This window comes from Eubalaena glacialis, chromosome 18, assembly GCF_028564815.1.
Source record: "Eubalaena glacialis isolate mEubGla1 chromosome 18, mEubGla1.1.hap2.+ XY, whole genome shotgun sequence".
In the NCBI taxonomy this organism is placed as follows: Eukaryota; Metazoa; Chordata; class Mammalia; order Artiodactyla; family Balaenidae; genus Eubalaena; species Eubalaena glacialis.
Window position 1 is genome coordinate 17,347,726 of NC_083733.1, and position 17,039 is coordinate 17,364,764.

Genomic DNA, 17,039 nt, shown 5'->3' on the forward strand with positions numbered 1-17,039 from the left:
AATGCTATGGGAAAAATGGTGCCGGCAGATTGGCTTGATGCAGGCTTGCCACAAACCTTCAATTTGTAAAAAAAAAAAAGAAGAAGAAAAAATGTACTATCTGTGAAGCACAATAAAGCAAAGAGAGATAAAACAAAGGTGTGCCTGTATATACACACATGTTCTTAGAACATAAGGGCTTGAAACCTCAGAAGTAAATCCAAACCATCACAGCTTACAGTCAGAAGAAACCAAAGTTCAGATAATTCAGTTACTGCGCCATGGTCACCCTGGTAAAACAGTGACAGAGCGCCGCACTTGAGCCATGACTTCAAGTAGAGAGAAAACCTGGATTGACAAAGTCAAGGAGTTACAATTTCATCATGCCTTAGAAAACTGTTGTATTTTACATTTAAGCTCTATTCAGTATAGCCAGTGTTCTCTATTAATCCTAATTATTTGATGTACACAATTTATCTCCCCCAAAAGACAGCATCCTTCTTGAGAATGAGGGTAAATTTGTTTTCCTTCATTTTTTGCTACTTCCATTCTCTACCTACTACATTCTTGTCTCCACCCCTTTGCTCACTTCAGCCCTCCTTCCCTAGAGGCTCTCCCCACCACTTCAGCCCAGACGGATCCCTTTGCAGAGCCCGCAGCACCTGTGGTCTTGGCTACTCAACCATGTAGCCCCTGTGACATCTGCTGTGTTGGTACTTGGCTGACTGGGGCTTTTCAGCTTCTTCCCCTGAAACAGACTATAGGGCAGAGGCCTTATTTCATACTTCTTCACACTGTCATAGCGCTTAGCAAAATGGCATTCGATAAATATTCATTGAATAAATACTTGTTTAATAGGCCTAATAATCTAGCAAAAGATATCTGAAATAAAACCGCCTCACCTTTGGGTAACACTATCACTTGCAAAGCAGGTTCTTTTTAAATTTTTTAAATTTTGGAATAGCTTAAAATTTATAGAAAAGTCACAAAGATAGTACAAAGATAGCATGCCTTTCATCCATGCCCTTCATCCATGCTATTACTACCTTGCTGAACTATGGCACATTTGTCAAAACTAAAAAGATAACATTAGTATATTACTATTAATTAAATTCTAGACTTTATTTGGATTTCACCAGGTTTTCCACTAATGTCCTTTTACTATTCCAAGATCCAATCCAGGATCCCGTGCTGCTTTTCACAAGTTCATTCTCATTAGCTCACTTATCCTCCTAATAACCCCATGTGGAAGGTAGTATTATTCCCATTTTACTGAAGGTAAAACTGAGGTTCCCAGAGGTACCACTCAGAGAGGTGCCAAGCAAGTAGCAGAACCAGCACTCAAATCCAGAAGACTATTAAACAAAAACAATGGAAGGAGGTGGGAGGAGGAGAAATGAAGATGGCTTAGATGGCTTTCCTGTGTGGGAAAGAAAAGCTGGATACCAAGATGAGAGGGTAAATGGGGTAAGGAGGTAAAATGGCTGATTTCTGCAACTGTGGGTATTTCACAAGGTTCCCTCTGTGATGTTGGTTAAACATTCTAACTTTCTGAATCAGATATTCATTCAGGACTAAGACATACTCTAGTCACAGTTGGCCAAAAAAAGATCAGGAATTGGAAATTCTTTTTCTTAATCCTAGACAGGCTGCCAGCTCACTGTGTGTTCCAAGATCTTTAGGTGTGTGTGTGGTGTAGCACAGACTCTCACTGGACACACAGGTCTTTTCAGCCCCCTCACTCGGGCATGGAGAAGGCGACTGCCAACAATGGAAGCTTTTTAAACTGAAGATCAGCTCGTAACATATGATACACGGTAAAGCAGTCAGTATCTCTCATCCGTGAAACCCAAGCAATGCCTTCCAATGCAATCGATCAACTCAGCTCTTCAAGGGAGCGGACCAAAACTAGAAAAATATTTCATAATTAGCATGACACAGGGTGGGTAAGGATTATATTTTAAAAAGCAATTAAATTAGATGGAAAAAAGAAGAAAAACTTAAAAATGGATAAAGCCATACCATGTCACCTGATGGGAAAGTTCAATCTTTCCTTGGTCAATATGTAGATTCATACAGTTTCCACTTACATTCCACCACGCTTCTAAGCATTCAAAGTCTGAAATTTGTTTTGAAAATGTATAAACTATCAAAAAATATCATGGAGAAAAAGCAATAAGGTGGGACTAGCCCTTCCAGACATTAGAAAAACATCCTATAACATGTCGATAATCAAAATCACGCAAGACTGGCTCAAAACCAGAAATAAATGGGATAAGTAAAGAGTCCAGAAATGAATACTCACTGCGTATAAGAATACAGTAAGTGATAAACACTGAGTAAAACCACAGAAAGAAAAAAAGTAATGAATGTTTACAGGATAATAGGACCCTGCTATAGAGAAAAATTATTGAAACCCAGCTTTCATTATATTTATGTATGTATGGATACAGATAAACCAGTTTAATTTCCAGTGGGATATTTTTAACATGAAAAAAAAGTAAAACAGAAAATATCTATTCCATCTAGAGACAAGAGAGAATCTTTTCACTACTGAAGCAAAAGTTAAAATTACAAATATTAAAAAAATGCTCAGGGACAATTTTTTTTAAGTTTTTAACTCCTTTGCTACAAAAACCACAGAAAATGAGATAAAAGGCAAAACAATGATATAGGGGGAAAACTTATAATCATACAAATAACAGATAAAACTTGTACCTAGATACTTCACAACCATTAGGACGGCTAGTATGGGGAAAAAAACCAAAACAAAACAAAACAAAAAAAACAGAAAAAAACAAGTGTTGGCAAGGATGTTAAAAAATTGGAATGCTCATTCACTGCTGGTGGGAAAAGACTACAGCTGTTCTGGAAAACAGTTCAAGGGTTCCTCAAACGCTAAACATAGAATTACCCTATGACCCATCAACTCTACTCCAAGGTATACAGCCAAAAGAATTGAAAGAACAGACTCAAACAGATACTTGGACACCCATGTTCACAGCAGCATTCACAATAGCCAAGGAGTGGACACAACCCAAATGTCTATCAACAGATGAATGGATAAATTAAACATGGTAAAAACATACAACAGAATATTATTCAGCCTGAAAAAGGAATGAAACCCTGACACATGCTACAACGTGGATGAATCTTGAAAACATTATGCTAAGTGAAATAAGCCAGAGACAAAAGGTACCTAGAATAAGCAAATTCATACAGACATAAAGTAGAACGAAGGTTACCAGGGGCTGGGGCTGGGGGGGTAGGAGGAAGGGAGAATGTTTTTGTGTAAAAGGTACAGAGTTTCAGTTTGGGATGATGAAAAGGTTCTGGAAATGGATAGTGGTAAAGTTGCACAACACTGTGAATGTACTCAATGCTACTGAATTATACACTTAAAAATGGTTGATACGGTAAATTTTATGTTATGAGCATTTTACCACAATTTTATTAAAAACCTGTACTTAGACTATATAAATCTCTAAAATAAACGTCTATAACTCCATGAGACAAATAACTGAACACCATGAAAAAAGTCGCTTAAGAGAAAAGCAACTGATAATTGTAGAAATGCAATGAGGTTAAACGATGAGGTGGCACCCAATACCTGTTAGCAAAATGACAAACCAGTATTTACAAGGTCAAGGGAAAAATAAACCTCATATGCCATGAGGAAAATTTTACGGTGCCTTGGGATGTATGATTATTTCAAACCTTTTGGAAGGCAATCTGGTAATACACTTTAGATTTTAAAAATTCGCATCCTTTGACTCAAGAACTCTATTCTGGAAGAAACAAAGTTGTGTGCAAAGATGTTTACATCAGGATTTTGTTTTACAAAAGGGAAATACACAAGGACTGCAAAATGGTTATATGAGTTATGGTATATTAACTGTGAAATAGTATGAGGCCACTAAAAAAAGGACACGTGTAACAAAAATAATGAAATGGAAAAAAGAATATCTATCCACGCTGCATAATTATAACCATATGAAATTATTCGTAAAGATAAAAGCTAACTTTGAGAGCTTACTATGTCCCAGGCACTGTGCTAGACATGCTACATGTTTTATATAATTTATTCCTTATAACAACGCTATGAGATATATAATCTTGTCCTAATTTTATTAATGAGAAAACTAGGGCCCAACTAGTCCCTGGGTCTTACACACATGCTATACACCGGGGGCAGAAGCTGACTGCAGTCAGTGTGACTCCCCACCTTACATGCACGGAAATCACATTTAAGGGAGGAGTGAGTGAGAGATGTAATTTTTTTTGTGTGTGGGGGGGGGGTAAAGTTTTCAAGAAAAAATTAGAAAGTAAATCATTGCACACAAGTCTCAATAAAGTGCTATACCATTAGCCTAGTCCTTGATTCCACCACTTCTAAAACTCAGAAATATTATATTTATACAGACAGACCGCCATTCACTTTCTTTTTATAAAAACGGATACTTTACAGTTGTGACGTGAAAAAAACACCTGGAAGTCAGCTCCGTCTTTGCCCCAAATGTCTTTTTCATGCATAGCTGCAGAGCACAGCCAAAAAGGCTTGCTAAATAAATCTTGTATGTCTCTGGAAACGTTTCCTGGAAGCACGGCTCTCTACCACCACCATTTTGGAACTGGTCCTCGCAGTTCGAACAGCGGTATATGGAGATGTCCATATACCTGTACGTCCATACAGGGTTGGAGATGTCCTCAATCAGAGCCTCAACCCCCTTCTAGTTTTATGCTACCAAAGAGGGGGGCTTCTGTCTGCTCCCCAAAGGAAAGGTGAGGTCTTTCTGTATCCCTTGGATAGACATTAAAAAGCCTACAAAGTCCAGGCTGGCTGTGAGCCAAATGTGAACCGTCATCAGAGCAGAAAGGAGAGAAACAAGATAGGGGCCAAGGCCTCAGTATTTTAACAGGCAGAAATCCCTAACATGCAACGACTGTCCTTCACAGGCAGGTTTGGGAACAGTTTGGGCATTCAGACACAGCACCATAAAACATCTCCAAGGCAGTTTGGGGTTACAGATATTTGGCTTTCGGAAGACGCGGCTGGCACGTGCCTCGTCTGCTGAAATACATAATGTTCCTGGAGATAAGGACAATACACAAAGGTACCTGAAAATAAGAGTAGGGGAAACACAGACCTGTTTAAATGTCCAAGGAGAGTTACTCAAAGACCATCACCACAGAAAGGCAATTTACCCATAGGTGTTTTTCTTTGGGGGGGGGGGGCCTGGTTTTTGGTTTTTTTTGGGTTTTTTTGGCTGTGCCGCGCAGCATGTGGGATCCTAGTTCCCCGACCCGGGATCGAAGCCGCGCCCCCTGCATTGGAGGCGTGCAGTCCCAACCACAGGACAACCTGGGAAGTCCTACTCATAGTTTTTGTAAGACAAGCAGAGATGGCTGGGGGAGACCAGCATCACAATAATGGAGGCTCCTGGAAGAACAAAGTGGCTGGTATCACGCCTGTGGCATCCAGGAAACAACGGGTTCCAAAGCCAGTTCCCCTTGCCCGTTTGTGAACACCGGCCCTCATCTATGAGTGACTTTTTTTTTCATCACGCCACATGGCTTGTGGAATCTTAGTTCCCGGACCAGGGGTTTAACCTGGGCCCTGGCAGTGAAAGAGCCGAGTCCTAACCACTGGACCACCAGGGAATTCCCACAAGTGACTTATTTGCTTAAGAGAAACATGTTTACTGGTGCTCGCGGAGCTGCATACAGTATTCTGTAACGCAGGCCACGGCCACCACCTCGCCATCCCCACCACACAAACGGGAAGCCAGGCCACCCCTGGCTTCTGTAACTGGCAGTTCCAGCACTTGGACACGGTGGTTGGCAAAGGAGCACCGGGCAGGCTGAGACAGCTACCGCTATGCTCCTCACCTCCAGCTCATCCTCGTCCTCAAGGCTCGGGGAGAGCTGGCTAACTCAATTCCTGCAGGCAGGTCCCGAACTCCAGGGAGAAAGTCAGGCCACTGCACACACAGTGAGCCTTGCAAGACACAGGCCACTCCACCCTGCAGTCTGCTGCAGACAACAGTATAGCCGAGCACCCTTAGCTGTCAAAGGGGCTCTGCAGCCCTCATGCGCTGCTGCGAGAGAACTAAAAGTCATTAGAAAGTAATCCCAATCGACTTCTCCTGCTCAATAAGTTTGTCACACAAAGGGCAGGAACAGTACCATGGTAACGCTTATGTGAAGAAGCTATGCTGCTCTGAACTTCCTGTCCTTCCTGCCACACCTCTGCTATCACAAGCATCTACAAAATTATTTCAGTGTCTCTTACTGATTTAAACACCTGCATTTCCCCCACCTACAGCTTATCAAAGCAAACGCCCGAGTCCCTTCCCAACTGCCCCAAATTAAGACAAATTACCAAATGACCAGCAGTCACCAAAGATATGACAATCTTCAAGATGTTTAGGAAAAAAACCTTTTTTTTGGTCCTTTCCCCTTTTTAATTCAACACTGTCCGGATGAGACAGAAGGAAAGCATGACAAAAATGGATTTGTTCTGAAATAGGTCCTTCTCTTCCCACTTATGGGGAAGCAGGATCAAGTGCAGAGAAGTTCCATGTGGATGCGGAAGCGCTATCTACTCTCAAATGGAACAAATACTCTCAATGGAACAGCCACAGGAGGCCCCCCAGTGGCAGCTGGGCTTTGCTCCTGGTCCAGCATCCCAACCCGCTCAACAGTGCTGCCATCTTCTCTAAGCCAGCTCTTCACAACAATACTTAGCCTTCTTTCTCCCTAGTCTGATCATTCCCTTAAATTACGGAAATGAAAAAACGTGTCATGTGTAAGTAAGATATCGCCCCGCTCGCAAAGAAATCCAATGTTGATAAGAAATGAGTTTAACACTCTTGCACTGTTGGTGGGAATGTAAATTGGTACAGCCACTATGGAGAACAGTATGGAGGTTCCCTAAAAAACTAAAAATAGAACTACCATACAACCCAGCAATCCCACTACTGGGCATATACCCTGAGAAAACCATAATTCAAAAAGAGTCATGGGCTTCCCTGGTGGCACAGTGGTTGGGAGTCTGCCTGCCAATGCAGGGGACGCGGGTTCGAGCCCTGGTCTGGGAGGATCCCACATGCCGCGGAGCGACTAGGCCCGTGAGCCACAACTACTGAGCTTGCGTGTCTGGAGCCTGTGCTCCGCAACAAGAGAGGCCGTGATAGTGAGAGGCCCGTGCACCGCAATGAAGAGTGGCCCCCGCTTGCTACAACTAGAGAAAGCCCTCGCACAGAAACGAAGACCCAACACCGCCAAAAATAAAAATTAAAAAAAAAAAAAAAAGAGTCATGTACCAAAATGTTCATTGCAGCTCTATTTACAATAGCCAGGACATGGAAGCAACCTAAGTGTCCATCATCGGATGAATGGATAAAGAAGATGTGGCACATATATACAATGGAATATTACTCAGCCATAAAAAGAAAGGAAATGGAGGTATTTGTAGTGAGGTGGATGGAGTTTGAGTCTGTCATACAGAGTGAAGTAAGTCAGAAAGAGAAAAACAAATACAGCATGCTAACACATATATATGGAATCTAAGGGAAAAAAAAAAAGGTCATGAAGAACCTAGTGGCAAGACGGGAATAAAGACACAGACCTACTAGAGAATGGACTTGAGGATATGGGGAGGGGGAAGGGTAAGATGTGACAAAGAGAGAGAGTGGCATGGACATATATACACTACCAAATGTAAAATAGATAGCTAGTGGGAAGCAACCGCATAGCACAGGGAGATCAGCTCGGTGCTTTGTGACCACCTAGAGGTGTGGGATAGGGAGGGCGGGAGGGAGGGAGACGCAAGAGGGAGGAGATATGGGAACATATGTATACGTATAACTGATTCACTTTGTTATAAAGCAGAAACTAACACACCATTGTAAAGCAATTATACTCCAATAAAGATGTTAAAAAAAAAAAGAAATGAATTTAAATATCAATACTTTTTATTTCTGTACAAAGGAAGATTTCAGACGAGCACAGTCATGTGGAGAATAACCTTGGCTGTACACACTATGCCAGAGAGAAAAGAAGACGGGTCATGGAAAGACTGATGGATTCAAATTCCATCTTAGTGTGGGAGCCTTCTCTCGCCCACCCTGCATCCTGACACAGCAGGCAGGGTCCCGACTCCATGTGAGAACAAGTCAGAGGCCATGCTTTGGTCTGGGCTGGTGCTCTGCGCTGTCACTCACCTGTGCCATTGGCCAAGCCACTGTGGCTTGGGTTCTTGAGGGGCTGGTGCTGCCGGCTGCTAGTACCGGGGCTCTGCTCACCAGTTGCTGTGGCTGTTCTGGCTGAACCACCTGAATGTCTGTGTGTCCTGGGGGTTCAAAATATAAAGCAGACAGACATAAGTCACTGTGAAAAAGACAGAGGTGTGCCCCACCTAAGTCACCGTATTCCCTCTCTTGCTATTTATGGGAAATAAGTCCTGTAATGGTCCTTCTGGTCTTTGACTTGACAGAATCTGGCCCTGAACAGAGAGACCCACGTAAGCTTCCTTCTTGGTAAAAGCACAGAAGGCAACTTTGGGTAAACTTTTCCATTTGAAATAAACAAATCCAGAGTGAATTTCCCCCACATCTGAAATAACTGGTAAAATATCCTGTGACCATCACGTTATTTTTATTGGGCTTGAATGTAAGAAATAAACAAGAATCACTGAACAGGCTACAGACGACATGTTTCTCCCATTAGCCAAAAAAGAGTCCAAAACTTATCCAAATCCATTTTCTCTATGGCTAGAAACATGCTTGCCTTGGGAATAAAAGTCAAGGGGCATTAGACAACTTCAACCAATGTGTATGTTGACATGTTTTATCTAGAAAAGGTGATTCAACATCCATGCAGGTAAATGAGGAACAAATGCAGAGAGGGATCTGTACCACAAGGAAAATGGTGGAATCCAGCAGCAGAGGCTATCTAACATCTTCAGAGGACACAAGGCAACAGGCAGTACATGTTCTCACGGTCCTGTCGTAGCTTGATTTCATTCACTCGATGGAAATGTCTAAGCTTCCTTGCCTTTCTCAGTTTTGTCAAAGGAGATTATTCTACTTCCTACTCATTATATACTACTTTTCAACAGTGAGATGATTTAAGTACTACCCAGTGAAGAAAAGACCACCCCTCTCCAGGCAGAGAAACAGAGATCCAGAGAACAATTTACAACCACGGGACTCGGGGCATTGACAATACCACCAACAATAAACGTGAAAACAATGACTATGGAAGAATTTAATATTCATTGAGCTGGAATATTATGTTCCAGGTACCTGTGGTGTGCTGTGCACTTTGCATATATTATCTCATTTAACATGGCAACCCTAGAGGTAGCTTACTATTATTATGCTCATTTTACAGGTGAAAACAGACACCGAGAAAGTGAGCAATGGAGCAAAGACTCGAAACCAGGTGCTCTAAGGTCAAGAGCCCACGCTCTCTGATTGGAGGCTGGGGGTGGGAAGGCTGGACTTAAGCTGAATCTCTTCCAGGCTATTCATTGGTCACTTGGTCAATGGCGAGACGAAGACCTCTAATAGAAAGCTCTCAGAAATAGTCACAAATGTAAAAAATAAACTTATGGTTACCAGGGGATAAGCAGGGGAAGGGATAAATCGGAAGACTGGGATTGACACATACACACTACTATATATAAAATAGATAACTAATAAGGACCTACTGTATAATAGCACAGGGAACTCAACTCAATACTCTGTAATGGCCTATATGGGAAAAGAATCTTAAAAAGAGTGGATAGGGACTTCCCTCATGGTCCAGTGGTTAAGACTTCACCTTCCAATGCAGGGGGTGCAGGTTCGATCCCTGCTCGGGGAGCTAAGATCCCACATGCCTCGGGACCAAAAAACCAAAACATAAAACAGAAACAATATTGTAAGAAATTCAATAAAGACTTTAAAAATGGTCCACATCAAAAATCTTTAAAAAAAAAAAAAGATTGCATATATGTATAACAGATTCACTTTGCTGTACACCTGAAACTAATACAACTTTGTAAATCAACTATACCCCAATAAAAATTTTTTAAAAAATAAACAGCAACAATAAAAAAGAAAGAAAGAAAGAAAGCTCCCCCCACTGGAAGGCTCCATACCCACCAGAACATCTCTGCTGGTGAGACATTCTGGTCCAGTATGTTGGGACAAACTTACAGCACAACAAACTGAGAGATTCCTAGAGGAATAAGAAGTGCCTCCACTGACTACCTTCTCCAACAAGATGAGTATAAACCAAAATGTTAACAGTGATTATCTTTGGACATTGGGAATATGGATGCCTTTAGTGTTTCCTTTTGTGCTTTTCTAGGTTTTTCTGATTTTCTTCATTAAGCATGTCTACTTTTGAGCAAGGAAGAAACACAATTATTTAAAAAGAAAAAAAAAAGTTTTTTCTTGGGGCCAAAACTACAAAAAAGAAAAAAAAAGAAGAAGAAGAAAAAGAAACCTAGCAAACCCTGGAGTCCTTTGTACCTAAGGCTGCGTGGCAGTTAAAAATGGATAGAGAGAGTACGACTGAGCTGTGGAAATAAAGATTTAATTTGGACTCTCTTTTTCCGTCTTATTTTTCCCTGAGCTAATTTCATAAATCAAAGCTGTCAGTCACACCTCAGTCAAGAAAAATATCTCAGAGTCCCCACTCCATGGGAAGGAATATTAATATTGAGCACTTCACCGTAAGTCCTCTTCGAAAGCAGAATGAGTGCAGACTGGTTCCAAAGGGAAAGATGGTCGTTCGCCACTGGTGAATGTGCGTGTATGTGCTGAGGGCAGAGAGCTTGAGAGAGACCAAATTGGTTAATAGAAGGTTTATCTCAGACAAGAATCCCCTTAAAAGGACAAAAGAAGGGCTTCCCTGGTGGTGTAGTGGTTAAGAATCCACCTGCCAAGGCAGGGAACACGGGTTCGAGCCTTGGTCCGGGAAGATCCCACATGCCGCGGAGCAACTAAGCCCGTGCGCCACAGCTACTGAGCCTGTGCTCTAGAGCCCGCGAGCCACAACTACTGAGCCCGCACGACACAACTACTGAAGCCCACGTGCCTAGAGCCCGTGCTCCGCAACAAGAGAAGCCACCGCAATGAGAAGCCCGTGTACCGCAGCAGAGAGTAGCCCCCGCTCGCTGCAACTAGAGAAAGCCCACGTGCAGCAACAAAGACCCAGTGCAGCCAAAAATAAATAAATAAATTTAAAAAAAAAAAAAAAAAAAAGGACAAAAGAAGAAAAGCCTCTGTGATTTTGTACTCACAGCCCACAGCAGAGGGCTCACCCTCTCTGGGCGCAGCAGGCCACAGGGGGCAGCATAGAAAATGCGACACTCATGTCACACACACGGGCTCTGACAGGCCCGTGATTCCTTCTAGGTCCTGGGCTCCTTGTCCCTCTGCAGAGCAGCTGGGCATGACAACAGGGTGGGTCCCATTACTATCCTAGCCCCTCCCTCCCTTCCCCAAAGGGGCGTGCGGTCAGAGTTGACAGAGAATACTTTCAGAAATGTTCAACCACTAATGACAGCAGCACACCCTGAATGACAGGCTGGTGCAGAGCCGGGATTAGCCTGTAAACCAGGGGCAGCTGGGACCACTTTGTGTGAATTGCCACCTCCCTGCCCGTGGCCCACGGCCACCCAGCTACCCACCCACCCCATACACACACACACACACACACACACACACACACACATACACACACACACACACACCTTTCCCCCAGATTCTTCTCTTGCCCTAAATCTGGAGCTTCCACTTTTCCCCTCTTGAATTACCTTTAAAGTAAGACTCTTAGAAGGAAGAGAAGGCCTCAATGTTTGAGGACAATCTTCTCTTCAGCAGTTTCCTCTCTGGGAGGTCACTCAACCCTTAAAAGATGGGACTGTGTTGTGATTAAAAGCTGGCCCAAAAGCTGAAACCACACACCATAAGCCAAAATAGTACCAGGACACAAGCGGGGCGATGGGGTGGAGATGAGCTGGGCCCCACCACAGGCAGCCTGGCTTCGGCTCTGCCAGTGACTTCAACCTTGGCCTGATCCCTCCACCATCTTGGGGGCGGGAGAGAGGAGCTATGCAGCCCCTGGGGCAGTCAGAAGAAGGCGGAATGGCAAAATTCCACGAATGGTTTTAAGTCACCTAGTTACAGAGATTCAGCTCTCACTACACCATGTGCCTCTCAAAATGCTGGTGTGAAGTTACCTAAGTTCCTCCCTCAGATCAGAAACTAAGACCCCCCTAAGGAATGCCAGTCAAGGTCAGGGCCCTGGGATTCTCTCTCCACTCTGCAGAAAGAGAACTGATGCAGGTGAGGTCCCCAGGAGAGGGCTCTTGGCTGTCCCTTGCCATTCAAGCTTTGACATTCATAGCATTGGCCTCAGTCCTCAGCTGACCCTGAGAGCCACAGCCTCCAATGTTGTGGGACACCCTGCACTGCCCTGCATGAAGGCCAGAGAGTTGCATTCAATCGTTATTTTCTGAGCACTAGGCCCTGTTCTAGGGCTAGCAACAAAACAGAAAGAGTCGCTGACCTCAAGGAGCTTATATCTTAGTGGAAATGCAGTGACTTGTACTTCTGCTCAGAAGCAAATATGCATCACACCTTACAACGCCAGTGTGTGGGAGAGCCACTTGTCTAGTGAGTGAGCCTGCCTGATAACTTGGCATTGTCACCCAGTGCAGCTTTGTTGATCATCACATATGTAATAATTTATGTGGAGTAATTAAACAAAACAAAACTTTGTTTTAAAAAAAAAAAGCCAGCCCTAGCATCAGTAATGCAAATGAAAACAAAATGAAGAGTCAAAAAAAGTGATGGCTCACAAGACATGAAAACAAAAACTTTTGCTAAATTAAAAAATGAAATTCTAAATTTGGTGGTCGCCCAGAATTTGGGATTGATACATCTATCATATCCTTTATGAGGAAATGGATTTAAAAAGTAATTGGTGGCTTCATCAAAATTTAAAACTCCTGCTCTTCCAAAGACACTATCAAGAAAATGAAAAGACAGTCCCTAGACTGGGAAAAATCATTTGCAAAATACCTATCTGATAAAGGATTTATTTCTAGAAAAAAAAAACTCTCAAAACTCAATAATAAAAAGAATAAACCAATAAAAATAATCAAAAGATTTTAAAAGAGAAGATCTACAAACAGCAAATAAGCACATGAAAGATGCTCAACATCATTAGTCATTAGGGAAACACAAATTAAAACGACAATGAGGTACCATCACACAACTGTTAGAATGGACAAAGTAAAAACAAAACAAAACAAACCCAAAAAATCACACACGCACAAGCAAAAACAAAACAAAAAAGAACCTGACAGTAACAGTACTGGTGAGAACACAAAGCACCTGGGACTCTCAAACACGGCTGGAGGGAACACAACGTGGCACCATCACTTTGGAAAAGAGTTTGGCAGTTTCTTATAAAGTTAAACATGCACTTAGCATACGAACCAACAATCCTATGCCTAGGTATTTATGCAAGAGAAATTAAAACGTTTACACGAAAACTGTAGGCAAATTATAGTGACTTTATTCATAATTTCCAAAACCATAAACAACCCAAACTGGTGAATGAACAGACAGACTGTGGTACATCCACACAGTGAAATACTACTCAGTAAATAAAGGGATTGAACTACTGATGATGCAACAACATAGATGAATCACAAATGCATTATGCTAAGTGGAAGAAGACAGACACAAAAGGCTACAGAGTATATCCATCCATTTTTATGACATTTAGGAAGAGGTAAAACTGTAGGGAAAGGAAGCAATTAGTATCTGCCAGTAGCTGGAGAAAGAAGTAGGGGCTGACTATAAAGGGGCATGAGGGAACTTCTGGGAGAGATGAAACTTTCAATATCTTGATTATGGTAGTGGTTACCAGACGCTATACTTTTATCAAACTGTACATTACATAGGGGGCATTTTATTGTACACCTCCATAAACCTATCTTCATAATTTTAAAAAGCAATTTGTGTGTTTCAGTCACTGCAAAAACAACTCACCACGTGAGAAAAAATTAAAGGTTTAAAAGGCAGGTAACTTGGGACTTCCCTGGTGGTCCAGTGGTTAAGAATCCGCCTTCCAATGCAGGGGACGAGGGTTCGATCCCTGGTCGGGGAACTAAGATCCCACATGCCGTGGGGCAACTAAGCCTGTGTGCCACAACTAGAGAGCCCATGCGCCGCAACTACTGAGCCCGCACGCTCTGGAGCCCACACACCACAACTAGAGAGAAACCCATATGAGGCAATGAAGAGCCCGTGCGCCGCAAAGAAAGATCCCACGTGCCGCAGCTAAGACCCGACGTAGCCATAAATAAATAAATAAATATATTTTTTAAAAGGCATGTAACTTATGGTATGAGGATAGCCCCCTCCCCAAAATAAAACACCCAGAAAACAAGAACCTTGATGGGAATGTGATTCAGGCAGTACTCAGGACTCTACAAACACTCTGTATTAATAGATACAGGGATTCTTCAAAGCCTGGGGACACATCTCTCCCAAATGTCAAGAATTCGTGGCTGACCGGATACCGAGTGCCAAGCATATTTTTCTGTCTTGGTAAAAGAGGCCCAGGATACTAAAGGGAGGTTCTTTGGCCTCAGAATTCAGGTCCATTAGCTCAGCAAAAGAGAAGTTTCAGGGTAGAACTACTGATAGTGGGGTTTTCCTCCATTTAAGTTAAAAAAAAACAAAAACCAAAAAACAGATACAGAAGTTAAAAATTGCCTAATAATCTTAAAACTCTTCTCACACTCCAATCCAGGGAATCGATTTTTGCCTGGATGACTAGAACCAAGAGGGCGGCCCCTCCTCCAAGTCCTCTTAACTGGGCATTGTCTTTTAATAGCAGCATGGAAACAAAACTGAGTGAGGCTGGGCTGGTTTCCAGTAAAAGAACCAGAAAAAGAAAAAAGAAAAAAACAAACAAAAAAAAAACCACCAACCACTTAAAATAGAAGCATGGAGGGAAAAAAATGGGAAGCGGTGATGGGAAAAGAAACGGTTTCCACCATTCAGAGAGGCGTCACTAAGCAAACCTGCTCCCACCTACAGCCGCCTCAATTCTTCCTTCTCATTCAAATGTGGACGGGGTGGGGGTGGGGGATGGGGGGGGAAGGGGGAGGGGATAAAAAGGAGAGGTGAAAAGGGAAAGGCGCAATTAGAGTTAAAAATGGGACCATTCGAGTCATTCCAACGGTAATTTATGGCTCCATTCCACATCCTACCTCTAGCTGCCAGCCTCAGAAATGACAGGAAAGGTAAAAATAAAACTGCTGCAAGTCCATTCTACGTGACAGAAAGACAAGTGATTTACTTTTGCCCAACCTGGAATATAGAGCAAACTTCTCAATGGTGGCAGCTTTCTGAGACTAAAAAAATTCATTTTAAGAGAGAAAATACAATAAATTTTGACTCACCTCATCTCATTCCAGGTTGCATGTTGGGCTTCACTAAAAAGAATGCTCAAACGCCCTCCCAAACTTGAAGGAGAGATGAAGTCCAGGGGAAGTGGTCACTGTCTCGTTCCACCCCACCCCCGCTCGGGGCAGGAGGGGATGATCTGAGGTTCCTTGAACACAGAGGGCAGCCCCTGACTTATTTGTCCCATGTCCTGAGATGGTACAAGGGCATGGGATGCTCTAGCAGCTCAGGAGACGAGCGTGGTGGACCATCAGCCTCCACTGACACGCAGGAGGAAGCTGCACAGGGCTGACCCTGAATACGGAGCTCCAGCTTCTGCTACAGGTGGGCCAGAAAAGTATCTCCACCTTCTTCCTCCTGGCATCACATCTTGTTTGAACCTGGCCCAGCCCAGAGTGTCCCTGTGCTACAGCCCCAGACCTGAAAGGACCACAGGGGACCCTGCGGTACCAGGGATGACAGTACACTGGGCGTTATTTCTAAGTGTTCTGACAACAAGTCGCAAAGGCAGGGATTCAGCAGGAGGGAGGTAAGCTCCTAAAAGAATATGTTCAACGGACATTCCTCCAAACCTCCCTCTAAACTCCTCCCAAGGAAAATTCAGAGCCTTTGCTGATCTACTCGCCTGGCATCCTCTTCTCTGGACTCTTCACCCGGTTGGCTTCTCATCCAAATCTTAGTCTAAATGTCCCTCACCTCCCAGGCTGCACTAAATTCCCTTGAATTCTTTTCACACAGCATTCTAAACTTTTCCTTTATGGCACTTCCATTTGTGATTATATGTTTATCTGTTTAATGTCTGACTTCAACAAGGCCCATGAGGGTGGGACCTTGTCTGTTTTGTGTACCTTTGTATAACCAGCACCTAGAATGTGCTTGGCCCCAGAGTAGGCATATAAAAACATTTGCTGAATGAATAAAAGAAGCAAGCTCTCAAGCACAAAAGCACTCTTGGGCCTGTAATCTCTAATACTTCCCATGTTCGTGGCAACCAGTCCTCACCTCCCCATCTCCCTCCACCCTTTTAAAGAATGGAATCCATGCTGAGAGATGGAATCCACAATCTACCAGGTATTGAGAAGTGTCAGAGCTAGTGTCTTCCAGAAAGGTTAGCCCTCAACATCATGTAAAAACATTCTCTAGCATCAGGGTCTACAAATAAAAATCATTTCATTAGACTCATTTCGTGCCAACACGTATACTAAAATTACAAGACAATCTTCAAATCCAACCAAATTTTATTTATCATGGGTTTTTTTGTTCTAGCTATAATTTTCAAGTGCCCTCCAACAGGTGAAGACTAGGCAAGTGATTAAATATGGGATTTAAGAAAGATACCTTCTGTGGTTGGCAGAATTTCTAAAATGCCCCTCCTCCCAAAGACACCCCACCCTAATGCCTAAAACTAGGGATATGATGATATATCACACCCTTGATTATATTATTATATGGCACATGATATTACCATAATAATATATGATAATATTATGATATTATATGGCACAGCTGACCTTAAGAAAGGGACATGAGGGAATTCCCTGGTAGTCCAGTGGTTAGGACCTCGGCACTTTCACT

General features: G+C 42.9%; 1 protein-coding gene across 3 annotated transcripts in view; it reads right to left on the bottom strand.

Annotated features, from left to right (window-relative positions):
• WWP2 (WW domain containing E3 ubiquitin protein ligase 2) overlaps positions 1 to 17,039 on the bottom strand; it is a 145,579-nt gene that overhangs the window by 54,356 nt on the left and 74,184 nt on the right. For all 3 annotated transcript variants that reach the window (XM_061174378.1, XM_061174376.1, XM_061174377.1), the window contains exon 7: positions 8,205 to 8,332. In XM_061174378.1, the coding sequence (XP_061030361.1) occupies positions 8,205 to 8,332 (128 nt within the window). The remainder of the gene's footprint in view (positions 1 to 8,204; positions 8,333 to 17,039) is intronic.